The 19,488-nt window shown below is 42.9% G+C and overlaps 1 protein-coding gene across 1 annotated transcript in view; it reads left to right on the top strand.

Moving 5' to 3' along the window:
• Nucleotides 1-19,488, top strand: part of CFAP92 (cilia and flagella associated protein 92 (putative)) — a 64,308-nt gene that overhangs the window by 21,062 nt on the left and 23,758 nt on the right. The window contains exons 5-8 of the mRNA XM_075286155.1: nucleotides 2,030-2,120; nucleotides 2,953-3,188; nucleotides 6,920-7,030; nucleotides 13,088-13,272. Coding sequence (XP_075142256.1) covers nucleotides 2,030-2,120; nucleotides 2,953-3,188; nucleotides 6,920-7,030; nucleotides 13,088-13,272 — 623 coding nt within the window. The remainder of the gene's footprint in view (nucleotides 1-2,029; nucleotides 2,121-2,952; nucleotides 3,189-6,919; nucleotides 7,031-13,087; nucleotides 13,273-19,488) is intronic.

The raw sequence follows: 19,488 nt of genomic DNA, 5'->3' as shown, positions 1-19,488 counted from the left end.
TAACGCCACGCCAACGGGGTCTGGCAAACCTGAAGGAACTTAGTGAGCGGCACAAACCTGTATGCTGTTAATCTAGCCAAAGAGACATGAAACTAAATACACTGATCATCACCCTAAAATTAGCTGCCCAACGCTGCGTTTCATCAAAGTTGGAATCATCAGGGGCAGATGATTAGAAAACAAATATGGGTAGATTCCTCTACTACATCACAATGTGATCGCACTGATATCGGCGGTCACACTTGTGTCGGATATGACGCTCAAACTGTAGTGCGGCCTATGGCGTTATTGTCGCCAGGCTATCTGAGCAGTCTGATGCAGACAGGTGTCTCTTGAACATGGCAGTGCGTCGCAAGTTAAGTGACTTTGAACATGGGATGATAATCTGTGCAAGACGCATGGGGCATAGCATTTTGGAGATTACCTGGGAATTTGGGTTTCCGAGGTCAACAGTGTCTTGGGTGGACCTGCAATATCACAGAGACAAAGTTGGCAGCCGCGTAAACCAGCGCATTGGTCGACCACGAGTGTTCAATGACCGGACGTCATGTCACCTCTGCAGAGTCGAACGGGGCTCTCGACAGTCTACTGTGAGTCAAATTGCTGCCGTTTTGAATGTGGGTCGCCATTTCCACCAGGGCTGTATGCCAAGGACTGCACTGATGGAGTTGGAGTTTCCTGATGGGGATGCTGTGTACCAACAGGACAATGCAACTTGTCATCGCTCGTTGGTGGCACGGGACTGGCTTAATGAACACACCAGTGACCTCACGACTCTTGATTGGCCTGCCCGCTCGCCTGACCTCAACCCCATAGAGCATTTATGGGATGCTGTGGATACCAGTGTCCGCTCCATGGACCCAGCGCCAACTACACAGAGCCAAATGTGGGCTGCAGTGCAGACTGCGTGGCCACTCAGTGTGTTTGTGTGTGTGTATATATATATATATATATATATATATATATATATATATATATATATATATATATCTCGATTAATGCTCTAGCTCCAGTGACTGGCATGTAGCGTTTCCAATGGGACTTGTGCAGGTCAAAAGTATTAGAATATCCTATTAAGTGCCGCTGTGTTTAGCTTCATTGTCCAATATGTGCTTTCAGTACTTTGAAATTTCTGTCACATCAGAGGACTTGACTGCTGCTCTATCCATCCTCCATGCTTTACACTGAAGCTCTGAATATTATTATTGGCTGTTGTCTGTAACCTCTAATAGAAAACATAAATTGTCCAAAAAAGAAAATTATTGAATAATTATTTGGGTTATCCAGTCTCTAATATTGATGGTCTATCCTTAGACTAAGTCATCAATATTACATCTGTGAGAGTCCGACATCTAGGACCCCTACAGACCATCTCTTTGGGAACAGCACAGTTTTTAGTATTTTTTACATGGCAGTAGCCATGCTGCTCATTAGCTGTACAATTAGTAGCTGCAGGTTTTGGTACTTGAGCCTTTAGGTTCATGGTGCCGCATTGCAGTACCAATACCTGCTGTTATAAATCGCACAGCACGTGAATAGCACAGCTCCCGCCATGTCATGAGCTGTGCTGTCTGGGCACAGCAGATCTGCGTAGGTCTCAGCTGTTGGACCCTTACAGACCTTTCCTAAAGATAGGCTATTAATATTAGACGTAGAAGCAAAGCAATGGCGAGCTCGCTTAAAAGAGTGACCATCTTCTAATCCACAGTCCAAGAACAGCAGCGATCCAGCACTTCATCATAAGTTCATCATTTTATTTGTAAATCATTAAAATCCACGTATACCGGCATTACCTTATATATCAGCAATGTCTATGGTGAGCCAACCATTTCAGTTTGAAAAGTTTTCATTTTAAAATCTTTTTTAAAATTTTTGTTAAATCTTGGATTCGGAGACTTTTCATTATGCTCACCTTCTCATTAAATAGTAGAATAGGAGTTATTACAGAAGTGTAATCCATGGCTGCTATAAATCTATCCAGTTTTATATGTGACTAGGATTTAATATTCATTGTGTTTTATGTCGCCAGCCCTGACATGTGCAAAGCCAGAGAAATTTCTACCTGCCGAGTTTCCAGAACCTAACATGTTGAACCCAGAGACAGACAATTCACTGAAGAGGTAACTGTTCCCCCTGTGCTCTATCAGCCACTAATAATGGGGTTGTCCGTCAGGATAAATGATGTAGATGTAAATGGTTCACAATTGTTGTGTGAAGGGCAAATGATACTTAACAATTCTGCTGCATTGTTTGCTTCTTTCTAGTTATGTATAGACCTCCGATGTGTGTTCTTTTGTTCTCACCATGACTGACTCCTTCAGGCAGTGTACTAGGTTTTTGCCTTCATTATTTTGCTACTTTTTTGTATTTTGGTAGTGGTGCGGGATCTGCTTTTCTGTTATTCTTGCCTGTAAATTTACAGCTGGCTATACATGCTAGCCTTTAGCTGAATGCTTACTATTTCCACACCCCCATACACATGCATGCTTTCGGGGAAGAGGCCCTCATACGCTTTTTAGATGGTTGACGGGTTTAGCTAACATGTATCCAGACACTTAACTATAGGGGATTGCACAGGTAGGCCTCAGAGCCTGAGGGGCCATTAAACCTCTCTACCATATAAAAGGACACCAGGTAGCACATATGTGGGGGACCGATTACAGAGGCTGCATTGGGGTCCCAGGAGCTTTGGGTTACACCTATGTATATATCTGTGTATATCCAGCTTAATAGCTGTACTCAAAGCCTGAAGGTTTAGGTGTGGCTTCTGTTATCTCCATGTATGCCATCTGTAAGGTTCATAATTATTCATATAATATACCATATATTTATGATATTAAGCTCTCTGTCACAATAAAGTTTGCCAAGTTTTAGCTAGTTGCAGCTATACACGATGACAGGTATTGGTATGATCTTCACAGCAGGTCGTATCTCTTATTGATCTTTTGACAGGCTAGAAATGTCTAATACTGGCTTATCAGTTGTGGCTCAGTCGGAAAAAGCGCCAGCAGGACAGGCAGGAAAGCGGAAATCAGAAAGGAGCTGGACAGACATGAAAGCCGATTTACAGAATCTCCAATTGAACATGCAATCTTCAAAAGATCAGAAAATAGAAGCATCTTCATCAAAGGGAGAACATGGTGCTCTGTACCATCCTAAGCACGCTGATACTGTTATCACAGATAAAGGTACATGAATAGAAAATGCACAATAACAAGTCTCCAAAGCTGTATTTTTCCAGAGTATTTCTGCTTGAGCAGAAACAGGACACGCATCAACATGAGAGCATCAGCGCAGCACGAAGCCAAAAATCTCCACATAACAGCTTTACTGTCACCATAGCTTTACTGCACTGGTAAATTGTTCTGGGTAGGGGCAAAAGTGATATGAAAGCCGTGTGTAATCCTAATCTATGGATAGATTAACAAACATAAAATTAGAAATTGTTTAACCCCTTCCCGCCGATGGCATTTTTTGATTTTCGTTTTTGACTCCCCTCCTTCTAAACCCCATAACTTTTTTATTTCTCCGCTCCCAGAGTCATATGAGGTCTTAATTTTTGCGGGACAATTTTTTCTTCATGATGCCACCATTAATTATTCTATATAATGTACTGGGAAGCAGGAAAAAAATTCAGAATGGGGTGGATTTGAAGAAAAAATGCATTTCTGCGACTTGCTTACGGGCTTTGGTTTTACGGCGTTCACTGTGCAGCCAAAATGACATGTCCCCTATATTCTGTGTTTCGGTACAGTTCCAGGGATACCAAATTTATATGGTTTTATTTACATTTTGACCCCTAAAAAAAATTCCAAAACGGTGTTAAAATTTTTTTTTTCTAAAAGTCGCCATATTCTGACGGCCGTAACTTTTTTATACATAGGTATACGGGGATGCATAGGGCGTCTTTTTTGCGGGGTCGGGTGTACTTTTTAGTTCTACCATTTTCGGGAAATGTTATTGCTTTGATCACTTTTTATTCAAATTTTTATCAGAATTAAAACAGTGAAAAAACGGCGGTTTGGCACTTTTGACTATTTTTCCTGCTACGGCGTTTACCGAACAGGAAAAATATTTTTATAGATTTGTAGAGCGGGCGATTTCAGACGCGGGGATACCTAACATGTATATGTTTCACAGTTTTTAACTACTTTTATATTTGTTCTAGGGAAAGGGGGGTGATTTGAACTTTTAATACTTTTTATATTTTTTTATATTTTTTTTTTTACTTTTTTTTTTTTTTTTTGCATTTATTAGACCCCCTAAGGGTGTTGAACCCCAGGGGGTCTGATCACTAATGCAATGCATTACAATGCTAATGCATTGCAATGCATTGCAAAAAATCATCATCTCTTTTGCAGGCTGCATACACCAGCCTGCAAAAGAGAGAATTTGCAGACCGGCTGGGAGCCTTTAACAAGGCTCTCGGCTGTCATGGCAACATGACGTCGGCCCTGGAGCATACTCCAGGAGCCGGCGATCCCTGCCAAAATGGCGGCACCCATGCGCCGCCGGGAAAATGGCGCCTCCGGCGCCTTTGACAGCAGCGCCGGAGGGGTTAATGCCTCCGATCGGTCCGGGGACCGATCGGAGGCATTAGAGCCGGTTGTCTACTGCTTAAAGCAGTAGACACCCGGCGGCTATGACGGCCGCCCAGCTCCCGGGTGGTCGCCATAGTAACAGACCCGACACGCGCCGTACTATTACGGCGCATGTCGGGAAGGGGTTAAGAGCGTCACAGAAAGGGGATAATATTTGGACCTTAGGACCATATTGATTTTACTCGGTCAAAACTTTTTTTCTTTTCTGTCTACATAACTGTAAGATAACTTGTAGATTTAATTTTGGGAAAAAGTTTTTAGAAGGTGAAAGTTTAGGTACATGTGAATTTGCCCTTAGTTTTTATTTGGGTGGAATATTTAATATGCAAAAAAATACAAAATCAATTACCGTAAATACTTTCTGCAGTTTTGTTTTCCACAGTTATGAAAGTCATTTTGTAAGCTGGTAAATGTTTTCTGTGTTTTTTAAGGTTAAAGTGACATCAAATACACTATGTAGATATTTTTAGCCTTAAAGGGGTTTTCCTGGACTTTAATTACCTATACTTAGGAAAGGATATCAGTTAAACGTCCATAGGAGCACAACAACCAGGATCTCCACACAGATCAGCTATTTGAAGCATCAGCAGTGATCCCAGGGCGCCCCATCTGTGTCACATGCTTTGTAATGCCATGTTCATAGGTCACATGGCCAGATCGCAGCTCAATCTCATTCCAGTTGATGGGCTAAACTGAGATACTAAGCTTAACAAGTGTACGAATGTATGGCGCAAGGCTTGCTAAGTACTGAAGAGGCTGCAGCACTAACCTCAACACTGCAACTGATTAGTTAAGGTTTTTGGGTGTCAGGCCTTTGCTGATGTTTCAGTGATGATCTATCCCAAGAGTAGGCCATCAGTTATAAACCTTGGAAAATCCCTTTAAAGTCTCTACATATAAGTTATACCGTATTTTTCGGACTATAAGACGCACAGGTTTTAGAGGAGGAAAATAGGGAAAAAAAATTTTGAAGCAAAAAATGGTAAAATATTTAATATATGGGAGTTGTAGTTTTGCAACAGCTGCAAGGCCACATTGACAGGTGACCCTGCAGCTGTACGGGGACGCATAGAGTGTTTTTTTTGCGGGGCCAGAAGTACTTTTTAGTTATACCATTTTGGGGAATATCTATTGCTTAGATCACCTTGTATTGAAAAAAAACCCGGTGGTTTATGATATATGATTTTCTACTTTTATATATATATTCTAGGGACAGGAGGTGATTTAGAACTTTTATTTATTTTATATTTGTATTATATATTTTTAAAGCTTTTTTTTTTTTTTTTTTTTTTTTTACTATTTTATTCCCCCCCGGGGGCTTGAACCTGCGGTCGCTTGATTGCAAGTCCCATAGACGGCAATACAACTGTATTGCCGTCTATGGGACATTCTGTCTATTAGTATTACGGCTGGTCATAGAGACCAGCCGCAATACTAATATAGCCGTGACAGGCCCGGGAGCCTCATTAGGCTCCCGGCTGTCACCCGAACAGGTCGGCTCCTGCGATATCGCCGGACCGGCCCCGGGGGAGAAGGGGCCACCGATACTGACTACTGACCCGGCATCCGCTGTACTAGAGAGGCGGATGCCGGCACGGGATAGACGCCGGGGCCTGAGACATCGCTGCGCTCCTCTGCCCTGCATGAAGCCAGCAGCGGGGGGACGGAGGAGCGGAATAGCATCGCCCCTGCCGCTGCTGGCTTCATGCAGGGCAGAGGAACGCAGCGATGTCTCAGGCCCCGGCACCTGTGTTGGCGTCTATCCCTTGCCGGCATTCGCCTCTCTATTACGGCGGGTGCCAGGCACTACATTCAGACTATAAGACGCACCCTTCTTTTCCCCCAAAATTTTGGGGAAAAAAAGTGCGTCTTATAGTCCAAAAAATACGGTAATCGACCCACTATGGGGATTCCTAACTCTCCCCTGACAGATGATATCTCCTTTCCTTACATTCTGGCATATATTGTTTTTCTATTTGATGATTAATTTGTACCAAAGTTATATACAAGTTATGCCTGTGAAAGTGACATAGAATAAGTGTATGTGTAAAATACCCAGGCCAGATGTTACATACATGGGTATTAGACTGACAGAATATTGTACAGCTTGTCGATCATACTGCTGGCCTCAGAAAAATAAAACTGCAACATTAAAAATCACAAAAAAAACCACCTTACCATATTTCCATAGCAGTTCCTGTCTTTGTTTCATGGTAACGGTTCTATAATTTGATTCAGCAGTTATACTCTATAGTCTTGGATATCGTTTTTATAAAACCCCAGCTTTTTCTCACTAATATATCTCTTTATTTCCCCAGTCAGGAAAAAATTGGAGACAGAGAAGTATGAAAGCGGTCCAAGCTATAGATCACTTCAAGGAGATAAAAAGAGTTTGACTGTGAGAATTAACTTCATGTCGTTCCTTGCTGGTACGTATAGATAGTGACTGATCTGGTATGGGAGAGCAGCCCGTGGTGGGTAACACAAGTATATCAAGCACACATTTGTGTGATATAGCAGCTTATTGGTGGGGTCTAGTCAAAGCATCCATAGTATTATTATTATTATTATTATTATTATTGTTATTGTTTATTTATATAGCACTATTAATTCCATGGTGCTTTACATTTGGGGGTTACATACAATACACAAAATATACAGGTAGATATAATACTAACAGTGACCGACTGGCACGGTGGGGTAGAGGGCCCTGCCCACGAGGGCTTACGATCTATGGGAGGAGATTTTTGACAGCGGAATCCACGTCATAATCCTCCTCCGTACAATGTTAGTCTATGTAGACTGCTAGCTTCTTTTTTTTTTCTGCTAGCAGAGAAAAAGAAGCAACATGACCTTTCTTCAGGCGTTTTCTGCCTCAAGAAAGCAATAGAAGTGAATGGGAAGCGCAAAACGCACGTTTTTTTGCCGCGCGTTTTTTTGCAAAAAAACTCGTCGTGTTTTTTTTACAAAAACCTGCACGGTAAAAAACGTGACGCCTTTTTTGCAGCCCATTCTCTTTAAAGGATGGGAAAACCGCCTGGAACCTTTTGGAAGCGATTTTTACAAAAAAACGCTCCACAAAAAGCTTGGCAAGGTCCAAAAAAACGCTTCCTAATTAGGAAGCGTTTTTTTCTGGTGCCAAAATAAGCCACACGTAATTTACATGTGAACTAAGCCTAAATGTCTTGAATGTTACAATATTAAAAATGCCGAAATGCAGACAAAAAAGTGAGTGTGAAGGAGCCTTAGACCGGGTTACCAGGAGTTTGATATTGATGACATAGCAGCATAGGTCATAAATATGAGATTGGCGGGGGTTGTTGACCTGGCACCCCCATTACCCGCTGTTCCAAGTTGAGATGTTTTTTTGTCTGTTCAGTTACCGTATATACTCGAGTATAAGCCGACCCGAATATAAGCCGACCCCCCCCCACCCTAATTTTTACACAAAAAACTGGAAAATCTTATTGACTCGAGTGTAAGCCGAGGGGGGGAAATACAGCAGTTACTGGAAAATTTCAAAAATTAAAATGGCCGGAGTTTTTGGTAGCAGTAGGTGCTGGGTGCTGAGGAAGGGGAGGGGGTGTTTTGGTTGTCTGTCTGTCTCTTCCCTGAGCTTGAGGACTGGGTTCCCCCCCCCCACTTGGAACTCAGCCTGGCTGAATATAGGGTATCTGTAGTGCTCCTATTAACCCCTTCCCGACGGAATAGGAGCACTGCAGATACCCTATATTCAGCCTGGCTGTAGTCAGACTGAATTCCAAGTTGGGGGGGGGGGTCTGCACCTTTAAGCTCAGGGAAGGGGCATACAGACAACCAAAACACCAGCCCTTCCCCAGCACCTGCTGCACCCCAAACCCCATCCATCAACATCAATCTAGTATTTATCCCCTATCCTGAAAGCGGAGAGCGAGGAGCAGCTGCACCTGAACCATCACCAGCCTGGAGCTGCTGCAGGAGCCGAACAGTGAGGGCATCCCGCTGCACTCCCCGTGGACCTTCTGGCTGGAGAGCAACCTTCACCATGCAAACAATACAGTGTCTGGAGTGTATATAACAATATCCCCCCTACGCTTGACTCGAGTATAAACCGAGGGGGACTTTTTCAGCACAAAAACTGTGCTGAAAAACTTGGCTTATACTCGAGTATATACAGTACTTCTTGTGGTTGCGCCACTTTGGTGTCATTTGATCCCTGCATTTTTTATGTTGATATTGATGGATACTAGAATACCTTCAATATTCACACTATACTCTTTTAGTGCTCCCTGAATCTTATTATGGATTCTGCCCTGGCTTGTGGGTCACTTTTATTTTGAATGGAGTCAGTATTTTTCTGGTTTGAGTTGTTTTTGGGGTCCTTTTTGTTGTGATATTTATGTTAATAAATACTTATGTCACTTTATGTATGAGGTGTGCGCCTTTTTGCTGCAGTTTCTTTCTTTTTGGGGTTATGCACAAGCTCTTTTGCAGTTGTTGCCCCCCATTTTTGTAATTTATTTTGTGTTGCCCATTCTCATGTTTGAGTGCAGTTGTGTTTCACAGGCTAAAGACATCATGTGACATCCAGATCATCGATCATATGCCCTGTATGCAGCTCAGTCCCATTTAAGTGAATGAAGCTGACTTCCAGTATTAACCACAGCCGTTATATAACATACAGTGAAGAGGCCATAGCAATTCAGCAAATTCAGTGTGGTGCTGTGTGTCAGAATCCAGACTGACCTTTCCGTAAGATAAGCCATCAGTATCTGTCAGAGATGGCTACTCATTATCCTGTATGGATGAAGAAATCAGGACTCCCACTGGCTCTCCTAGGAGTCCTGTCAGAATTTAGTCGGCTGTTCACTCAGAAATCCTGCTGCAAATCCTATAACCCTATATATCACATATCTCTCTCTCCATCATATACTCAGACAGGGCAGCAGAAATCACCTGACCGCATTGCTTTAAAGGGGTTCCCAGGCTTACCAGTTGACCTATCTCTACATTTCATATGGGATGTACTTGGTATTATCCGAACCAAAAAAAGAAACTAAAAACACTATTGTTTTTTTTTATTATTACCTAGAACCGCATTGTTATTTTCATTGTACCCTCTCCATTTTGCTACAGTAATACTGTTCTAGCCGATTCTTGGCTGTTTAGTCATACAGTGGGCTGATGGAGCGAATGATACAATGGGTGTTGTCTGCCAAGTTCCTGCTCCAACAGATTATTAACATAAGAAGTGATACCAGCATTGAGGCTGACACCGCGCTATATGCCACCTTTATTCCTAGCTGTCATCTCTCCCTGGAAATATGTATCATTCATTGAAAATTAATTTCAGTCATCCAGTAGATCAGTGGGATTCTGAGTTTCTCTGTACGTTACCTCTAATAGCTGACTCCGAAAAAATGTCACTAAAGAATCGTATTTGGAAGCTCTGAATAATACATGATGGCTTTGTCTCAGTGCAGAGCTGAGCTTGTGTGGAAGAATGTGAATTGTCTTGTTACAATGCACTGCGGAAGTGTGGCTTGTATTTGTAGAATGTCCTCCCTATTGTATAGGGTGTTTGTTAGCAGACATGTTTTCTCTGTGTTAGTTTGCTTGTGAGGTATATGTGTATTCTGCAATCTCCTTATAGCATGTAACTACAAATTTGCCTTTATTATAATGCACATTAAGTGTATAATGTATTCAGAACAGTCTATATACTGTAGGGGGAATTTTACCAGCGAATAATTATTTAAAGGGAGTCTATTGCCTCCCCCAAACATTACATCACTATCACCACCATGTTACAGAAGAGCACATTACAAGTCAGACCTCTGTTATGTACAGTCCTATGAAAAAGTTTGGGCACCCCTATTAATTTTAATCATTTTTAGTTCTAAATATTTTGGTGTTTGCAGCAGCTATTTCAGTTTGATATATCTAATAACTGATGGACACAGTAATATTTCAGGATTGAAATGAGGTTTATTGTACTAACAGAAAATGTGCAATATGCATTAAACCAAAATTTGACCGGTGCAAAAGTATGGGCACCTCAACAGAAAAGTGACATTAATATTTAGTAGATCCTCCTTTTGCAGAGATAACAGCTTCTAGTCGCTTCCTGTAGCTTTTAATCAGTTCCTGGATCCTGGATGAAGGTATTTTGGACCATTCCTCTTTACAAAACAATTCAAGTTCAGTTAAGTTTGATGGTCGCCGAGCATGGACATCCCGCTCTCAAATGATCTGAAAACAAAGATTGTTCAACATAGTTGTTCAGGGGAAGGATACAAAAAGTTGTCTCAGAGATTTAACCTGTCAGTTTCCACTGTGAGGAACATAGTAAGGAAATGGAAGACCACAGGGACAGTTCTTGTTAAGCCCAGAAGTGGCAGGCCAAGAAAAATATCAGAAAGGCAGAGAAGAAGAATGGTGAGAACAGTCAAGGACAATCCACAGACCACCTCCAAAGAGCTGCAGCATCATCTTGCTGCAGATGGTGTCACTGTGCATCAGTCAACAATACAGCACACTTTGCACAAGGAGAAGCTGTATGGGAGATTGATGAGAAAGAAGCTGTTTCTGAAACCACGCCACAAACAGAGCCCCCTTAGGTATGTAAAAGCACATTTGGACAAGCCTGTGGACTATTGAAACAAAGATTGAGTTGTTTGGTCATACAAAAAGGCGTTATGCATGGCGTCCAAAAAAAACAGCATTCCAAGAAAAACACTTGCTATCCACTGTAAAATTTGGTGGAAGTTCCATCATGCTTTGGGGCTGTGTGGCCAATGCCGGCACCGGGAATCTTGTTAAAGTTGAGGGTCGCATGGATTCCACTCAGTATCAGCAGATTCTTGAGAATAATGTTCAAGAATCAGTGACGAAGTTGAAGTTATGCCGGGTATAGATATTTCAGCAAGACAATGATCCAAAACACCGCTCCAAATCGACTCAGACATTCATGCAGAGGAACAAGTACAATGTTCTGGAATGGCCATCCCAGTCCCCAGAACTGAATATGATTGAATATCTGTGGGATGATTTGAAGCGGGCTGTCCATGCTTGGCGACCATCAAACTTAACTGAACTTGAATTGTTTTGTAAAGAGGAATGGTCCAAAATACCTTCATCCAGGATCCAGGAACTGATTAAAAGCTACAGGAAGCGACTAGAGGCTGTTATCTTTGCAAAAGGAGGATCTACTAAATATTAATGTCACTTTTCTGTTGAGGTGCCCATACTTTTGCACTGGTCAAATTTTGGTTTAATGCATATTGCACATTTTCTGTTAGTACAATAAACCTCATTTCAATCCTGAAATATTACTGTGTCCATCAGTTATTAGATATATCAAACTGAAATGGCTGCTGCAAACACCAAAATATTTAGAACTAAAAATGATTAAGATTAATAGGGGTGCCCAAACTTTTTCATAGGACTGTATGTCACTTATCCACAGTATAAGCCATCAGTATGTGATCGATCAGGGGCCGACACCTGACACTACAGTTGACAGGGCTGCTGCTCCTTTCCTATTACTTGAATAGGAGCGTTGTTGCATGTGCTCCTTGTGCACTCGCGGCTTCCAGGACCTGGAGGTTGCTAGAATAGCTGATCTGTGTAGGGTCCTTGTGTCAGACCCCAACAGATAACATCAGTATGAAAAATCAGTATGTGGACAAGAAACGCTTTATACTTATGTCTACAGATTTAAATCTGGTTATGTTTATAGGAAAACCTCTTTAAGGCTAAGCCCCCACATTGCAGAAAAGCAGCTTTTTTTGTTACAGATTTTGCTGTGGTTCTATGAGCCAAAGCCAAGAATGACTTCAAAAGGAATGAGAAATATATAGGAAGTTCTTAAACTTCTATCTTATGCTAAATCCACTCCTGGCTATGGCTCAAAAAACCGCAGCAAAATCTGCAACATAAAAAGTTGCATGTCCGCAACATGGGGCCTTAGCCTAAAGGGGTTATTTGGTTTCTGAGATTGACCACCTATTCTGTGGGTAGGTCATCAATATTAGATCTGCAAGGGGCCCAACCTTCGGAACTATTTTCAATAGTGCAGTCTTTGGCTTACTCTTTGTGTAACCAGGTGCACTGCTGGGGCCTTAAAAAGAGCCAAAGCCTAAAATCAAATTACCAAACTCTCCCTGCCCCCACGCACATACTAAAAAAATGAATCCTGAACACTTGCAGACACGAAACACAGAAAAAGACACGCTTACTACATCCAATGGCATACAGATAATGTCTTCTGCTTCCTCCCCATCCTCTTCATTTGGCCCAGACTGCTGTGACTGCCGCTTCAGTCATGACCTACAGAGTTTGCCAGAATCATTCACACTAACGCTAGGTGCAAAGCTCATTACGTAAATTGGACAAACCAATAGCTGGCATACTATAGGGGGTATTAATAGCAAGCCTGATATGCTGTGAATTACCGCTTACTCGGGTTATAAGTAAAATTAACATTAACATCATATTTTTTTCAGGAGCTCTGTCAGTCACGAGTCGTCTGCAGGAGTGCTCACATCAGATACTAGACTGTTATGTGACTTTGGCCTTAAACATTCCTTTACTATCAGATCAACAAAGACATGATCTCAATCCGATGGTTATTCGTATCCTTTCAGCTACGTGTCTCCCCACATCGCCAACACCTATTAGTGTATTACAGGTAACATAATGCAGACGTTATTCCATGCTCAGCTCTTCTGAAATGTGTGAAACTGTACTTTAAAGGTTCTCATAATACATGCACAATGTACTGAATTAATATACCAGAAGTTCTCCATTTTAATCTTCACTACACAGATCCTCCTATTCTCAGTCCCCTCTTCATTTCTGTTAAATGGCCACCAGCTTTCCAGGCTATTGTGTTCACACTGTGCTTTTTGTCTTAGAAAGCCTGGACTCCAGTAATAAACAGAGATGAGCGAGTAGTATTCGATCAAATACCTCGCTGCCATAGGAATGCGTGTAAGCGGCCGATCACCAATGGGTTAAGCGCATCAAATATTCACTGCACTTAACCCCTTGGTGATCGGCCGCTTACATGCATTCCTATGGCAGTGAGGTATTCGATCGAATACTACTCTCTCATCTCTAGTAATAACCCCATTATGTTATTTGGAGACATCTTTAATATATACACAATTCAGGTGATGTTTGTGTGAATGAGGTTTGCATGTTTTAATTGAAAGTGCTGATCTGAACCCACATCATGCAACACTTCAGGCTCTCACCAAGTGTACGGTGTGTACAGTACTTCCTTTGCTTTTATATGTTGGAATTGCCTAGAAGAGTAGCAATAATTCTAATTAGCTCAGAAATTGCCGAACTGCCCTTTTACAATGATCAAACACTTCTGGTCTCCTCTACTGTCACACTACATGCACTTGCAGTGTTCTACACATTCATTTGTACTCCTTAGAGGCAGAAACGAATAATTACTTAACGCGGACTTAAAGGGATTTCACGGGTTTAGATAATAAGGCTCTATAGGCTTAAATTATAACTATAATAAAGTTTGTGATATTAACAATTTAGCCTAGTCCCTGTGCTGTTGCTTCACTGGTCCTGGTCTGATTTAGTAGTAACTGATGTAATTAGCTTTGGCAAAAGCCGTATAAATAATGAGAACAACATACGGTACCTGACTGAAAAACAAGTAAATGATTGGAAGTCATTGTGTACAGAGACATGCAACTAAAGTATAGCTGAAGAAGTGAAGTATTTCTGTCCAGGGGACTTGCTTCTTCTGGGAATTCTAACCCCAGGTCACATGAGTGGAACCAGCACTCGGCCCCCTGGGTTGGTCCACCTACTCTTTACTCTCCTGTTTTCACAGGTAGTTTCTTTGGGCCGGCAGGCTATTGTGAAACCAGTCTATATAGCATAGGTAACTTCTACCTGTGAAAATGGGAAGAAAGGAGGGTGGAGGCGAAGCATTTCGGGTGCCACGGGTAAACCAGCTCAAAATCCCCCAGGTCCAACTTGAATAAATCACTGGAGGAGATAAATAACTTTAACCTCCCTGGACAATTCCAGTAACATATTTATAGAAGACTAGAGGGAGGACCCGGCTTCGCACGGGTATATTACATTTTATGTTTGTGTACTGGCCCCATAAGAATTGTCCAATTTTTCACTGGTGTATTTTGTATGTGGTTTGTGTGAATGTCCATAAGCGTAATGTGATTATGTGTATCTCATTTTGGATGTCAGTGAAAAACCTGTGATCAGTTGTTATGGATACCTGGAGTAAAGCTGTATCTAATCCTTCCCCGTGTAGTACTGTGTTTAGATGCAAGTGTCTAATTCTTGTTGGTGTGGTACTTTGTGCAGATGCACATATCTAATCCTCCCCATGTGATATTGTGTGAAGAGGCGCGTATCTAATCCTCCAGTAAGTGAAACTGTGTGCAGACGCGCGTATCTAATGACTCTGGCGTGTGGTACTGTGTGCAGATGCGCATATCTAATCCTCCCCCATGTGGAACTGTGTGCTGAGACGCGTATCTAATTCTCTGGCATGTGGTACTGTATGCAGAGGCCTGTATCTAATCCTCCCGTGTGGTACTGTGTTCAGATGCACGTATCTAATCCTCCCCTGTGTGGTATTGTGTGAAGAGGCGCATATCTAATCCTCCCCGTGTGATACTGTGTGCTGAGACGCGTATCTAATTCTCTGGCTTGTGGTACTGTGTGCAGAGGCATGTATCTAACCCTCCAAAGTGTGATACTGTGTGCACACACGTATCTAATCCTCCCCCGTGTGATACTGTGTGCTGAGACGCGTATCTAATTCTCTGGCTTCTGGTACTGTGTGCAGAGGCATGTATCTAATCCTCCAAAGTGTGGTACTGTGTGCACACACGTATCTAATCCTCCCCTGTGTGGTACTGTGTGAAGAGTCGCGTATCTAATCCTACTGCATGTGGTACTGTGTGCAGACGCGTGTATCTAATTCTATGGCGTGTACAACTGTGTGCAGACGCGCATATCTAATCCTCTGGAGTGTGGAACTGTGTGTAGACGTGTGCATCTAATCCTACGGCATGTGGTACTCTGTGCAGACATGTGTATCTAATCCTACGGCATGTGGTACTCTGTGCAGACATGTGTATCTAATCCTATGGCATGTACAACTGTGTGCAGACGCGCATATCTAATCCTCTGGAGTGTGGAACTGTGTGTAGACGTGTGCATCTAATCCTACGGCATGTGGTACTCTGTGCAGACATGTGTATCTAATCCTACGGCATGTGGTACTCTGTGCAGACATGTGTATCTAATCCTATGGCATGTACAACTGTGTGCAGACGCGCGTATCTAATCCTCTGGAGTGTGGAACTGTGTGTAGACGCGAGTATCTAATTCTACGGCATGTGGTACTGTGTGCAGACGCGCGTATCTAATCCTCCCCCATGTGGTACTGTGTAGACGCGCGTATCTAATCCTACGGCATGTGGTACTGTGTGCAGACGCGTGTATCTAATCCTATGGCGTGTACAACTGTGTGAAGACACGTGTATCTAATCCTCCCCTGTGTGGTATTGTGTGAAGAGGTGCGTATCTAATCCTACAGTGTGTGGAACTGTGTGTAGAAGCATGTATCCAATCCCCCGGCATGTGGTACTGTGTGCAGACGCGCGTATATAATCCTATGGCATGTGGTTCTGTGTGTAGACGCGCGTATCTAATCTTCCCCCATGTGGTACTGTGTGCTGAGACGCGTATCTAATTCTCTGGCTTGTGGTACTGTGTGCAGAGGCATGTATCTAATCCTCCAAAGTGTGGTACTGTGTGCACACACACGTATCTAATCTTCTCCTGTGTGGTATTGTGTGAAGAGGCGCGTATCTAATCCTTCGGCGTGTGGAACTGTGTGTAGACGCACGTATCTAATCCTACTGCATGTGGTACTGTGTGAAGACGCGTGTATCTAATCCTATGGCGTGTACAACTGTGTGAAGACGTGCGTATCTAATCCTCTGGAGTGTGGAACTGTGTGTAGACGCGTGTATCTAATCCTAAGGAATGTGGTACTCTGTGCAGATGCGTGTATCTAATCCTATGGCGTGTACAAATGTGTGCAGACGCGCGTATCTAATCCTCTGGAGTGTGGAACTGTGTGTAGACGCCTGTATCTAATCCTTCGGTATGTGGAATCGTGTGCAGACGTACGTATCAAATCCTTCAGTGTGTGGAACTGTGTGCAGAAGCGCGTATTTAATTCTCTGGTTTGTGGGACTGTGTGCAGACCCGTGTATCTAATCCTCTGGTGTGTGATACTGTGTGCTGATCTGTGTCTCTAAACCTCTGATGCGTGTATCTCAGTTTGGATATCAGTGTTGTATTGTGCATGTGGAGTGACCGTGTGTATTGCAGTTGGAATATGAGTGAAAGTCTTGCAGGTTTGTATTGGCTAAGGGGGGGGGGGGAGCACTGTGTTTGAAATGCTGTATCTCAGCAACGGTACGTCCGATCGAGTTGGAGTCTCGTCTTAAACCTTCCCGGATATCTGAAGTATCTCTGTACCAAATTTGGTGAAGATCGGTCCAGTCGTTTGGTTCGCATTAGAGCACAGACAGACAGACAGAAATTCATTTTTATAATATAGACTAGAGGGAGGACCCGGCTTCGCACGGGTATATTACGATTTATGTTTGTGTACTGGCCCCATAAGAATTGTCCAATTTTGCACTGGTGTATTTTATATGTGGTTTGTGTGTATGTCCATAAGCGTCATGTGATTATGTGTATCTCATTTTGGATGTCAGTAAAAAACCTGTGATCAGTTGTTATGGATACCTGGAGTAAAGCTGTATCTAATCCTTCCCCGTGTAGTACTGTGTTTAGATGCAAGTGTCTAATTCTTGTTGGTGTGGTACTTTGTGCAGATGCACATATCTAATCCTCCCCATGTGATATTGTGTGAAGAGGCGCGTATCTAATCCTCCAGTAAGTGAAACTGTGTGCAGACGCGCGTATCTAATGACTCTGGCGTGTGGTACTGTGTGCAGATGCGCATATCTAATCCTCCCCCATGTGGAACTGTGTGCTGAGACGCGTATCTAATTCTCTGGCATGTGGTACTGTATGCAGAGGCCTGTATCTAATCCTCCCGTGTGGTACTGTGTTCAGATGCACGTATCTAATCCTCCCGTGTGGTATTGTGTGAAGAGGTGCGTATCTAATCCTCCCCCGTGTGATACTGTGTGCTGAGACGCGTATCTAATTCTCTGGCTTGTGGTACTGTGTGCAGAGTCATGTATCTAATCCTCCAAAGTGTGATACTGTGTGTTCTGTCCCCACATGAGGCGAATGAAGATGTGGCAGGTGGATAGGGCTGGGAGAGGTCCTACCTTCGTTTCCTCAATGCAGGGCAGACAGGACCATGTTGCTCAGCGTCCAGAGAGATGATGCACATCATGAATGGTGAAGTTCAGGCTTGTTTATTTGGAAGACTGGACATACAGCATGTGATGGTAATGCAGCACTTCTCCAGGAATACAGACAACTACTTATAATTGTGGTAGTAAGTGTGCGTGTGTGTGGTCGAAAACTGATGCCTTCTGCTGCTCAGTCCAAGTGTCTCTCCCAGAGAAAATGGAGACTAGTGATAAGTGAAAACAGGAAACAGCTACCCTTGAACCAGGAAGCGAAGGCATGTACAGAATTAATTAACTACAGGCTGTCATACAGAAAAAGGACAGCAGGTGGCAGCAAGGTTTACAAAGAATACAATCTGTGTGTGAACGATATGATTATATCTAGATGAAACAGCACACTCCCCGTCTGAAATTCCGTAAGGGATTTCACTATATATTTTTTTTAAAGTTCAATAACCTACAAAACAAGAACAAATATGCATGCAACATAATAATAACTTCCAACGAAGTAGATGACAGGCAGTTCCTGAGATAATCCAAAGATACCCATCTTCGGATCGGAGAAGCCGCACTAGGCCAAACTATCTCCGACCCAGTTGTAATCCAATGAACGAAGTACTAGGGTAGTGTTCTGTTCATGGTTCATCCTACCGGAATGTCCTTGGTAGAGAGTGGCTTATGGCAAACGTGCCTACCTTGACAGTCTTTGTCTCCATGTAAGTTGTTGTAAGATCTCGCAATGTGGACTAACCTTGCTATAGACTTGGCAAGTTTCATCCAATTGGAGAAGCGTTCAAAGCGCTGGCAACCGAGGCTGGAGGTTGTTTTAGTGTTTGTGGTCAAAGCACTAACTTCGGAGCGGACTTCTGGGTCACCATCCGGATCCTGAATGCTGAAGACTTCCTGGACACATTCACTTCCCTTCTATTCCAACAGAAACTTAGGACCTGAAAGCCAAGAAGAGTTAGCGAAGGAACTTATAGACATACGTCTAGTGGCATGGTCAGCTGGATTAAGTTCGGATGGGATATAGTGCCATTGTTCGGGCTTGGAAGATCTCCTTATTCTCTCAATGCGGTTACTGACGTACACATAGAAGCGCCTTGTTTGGTTGTAGATGTAACCTAGACAATCTTACTGTCACTGTAGTATTGTACGTTGTCTATGTTGACGTCCAGCTCGTGCTGTATAAAGTCTGCGAGTTCTACTGCAAGCACGGTCCCACAGAGCTCAAGCCTGGGAATAGTGTGTTCAGGCTTGGGAGCCAACTTAGCTTTGCCGAAAACGAACCCAACGTGATCTTGATTGTCGGGTCCTGTTACCTTCAGATAGGCAACTGCTGCAATGGCCTCCATGGATGCATCCGAGAACACATGGAGTTCCCTTCTAGTGCTAGCAGCGAGTGAGGTTCTGGCGTAACATCTTGGTATATGGATTTCATCCAAGGCACACAAAGATTGCTTCCAGGTTTCCCATTTTGATTCCTTATCAGGGGG

The sequence above is a fragment of the Leptodactylus fuscus genome, chromosome 9 (genome assembly GCF_031893055.1).
Source record: "Leptodactylus fuscus isolate aLepFus1 chromosome 9, aLepFus1.hap2, whole genome shotgun sequence".
Lineage (NCBI taxonomy): Eukaryota > Metazoa > Chordata > Amphibia > Anura > Leptodactylidae > Leptodactylus > Leptodactylus fuscus.
This window is presented reverse-complemented; position numbering and strand designations above follow the sequence as displayed.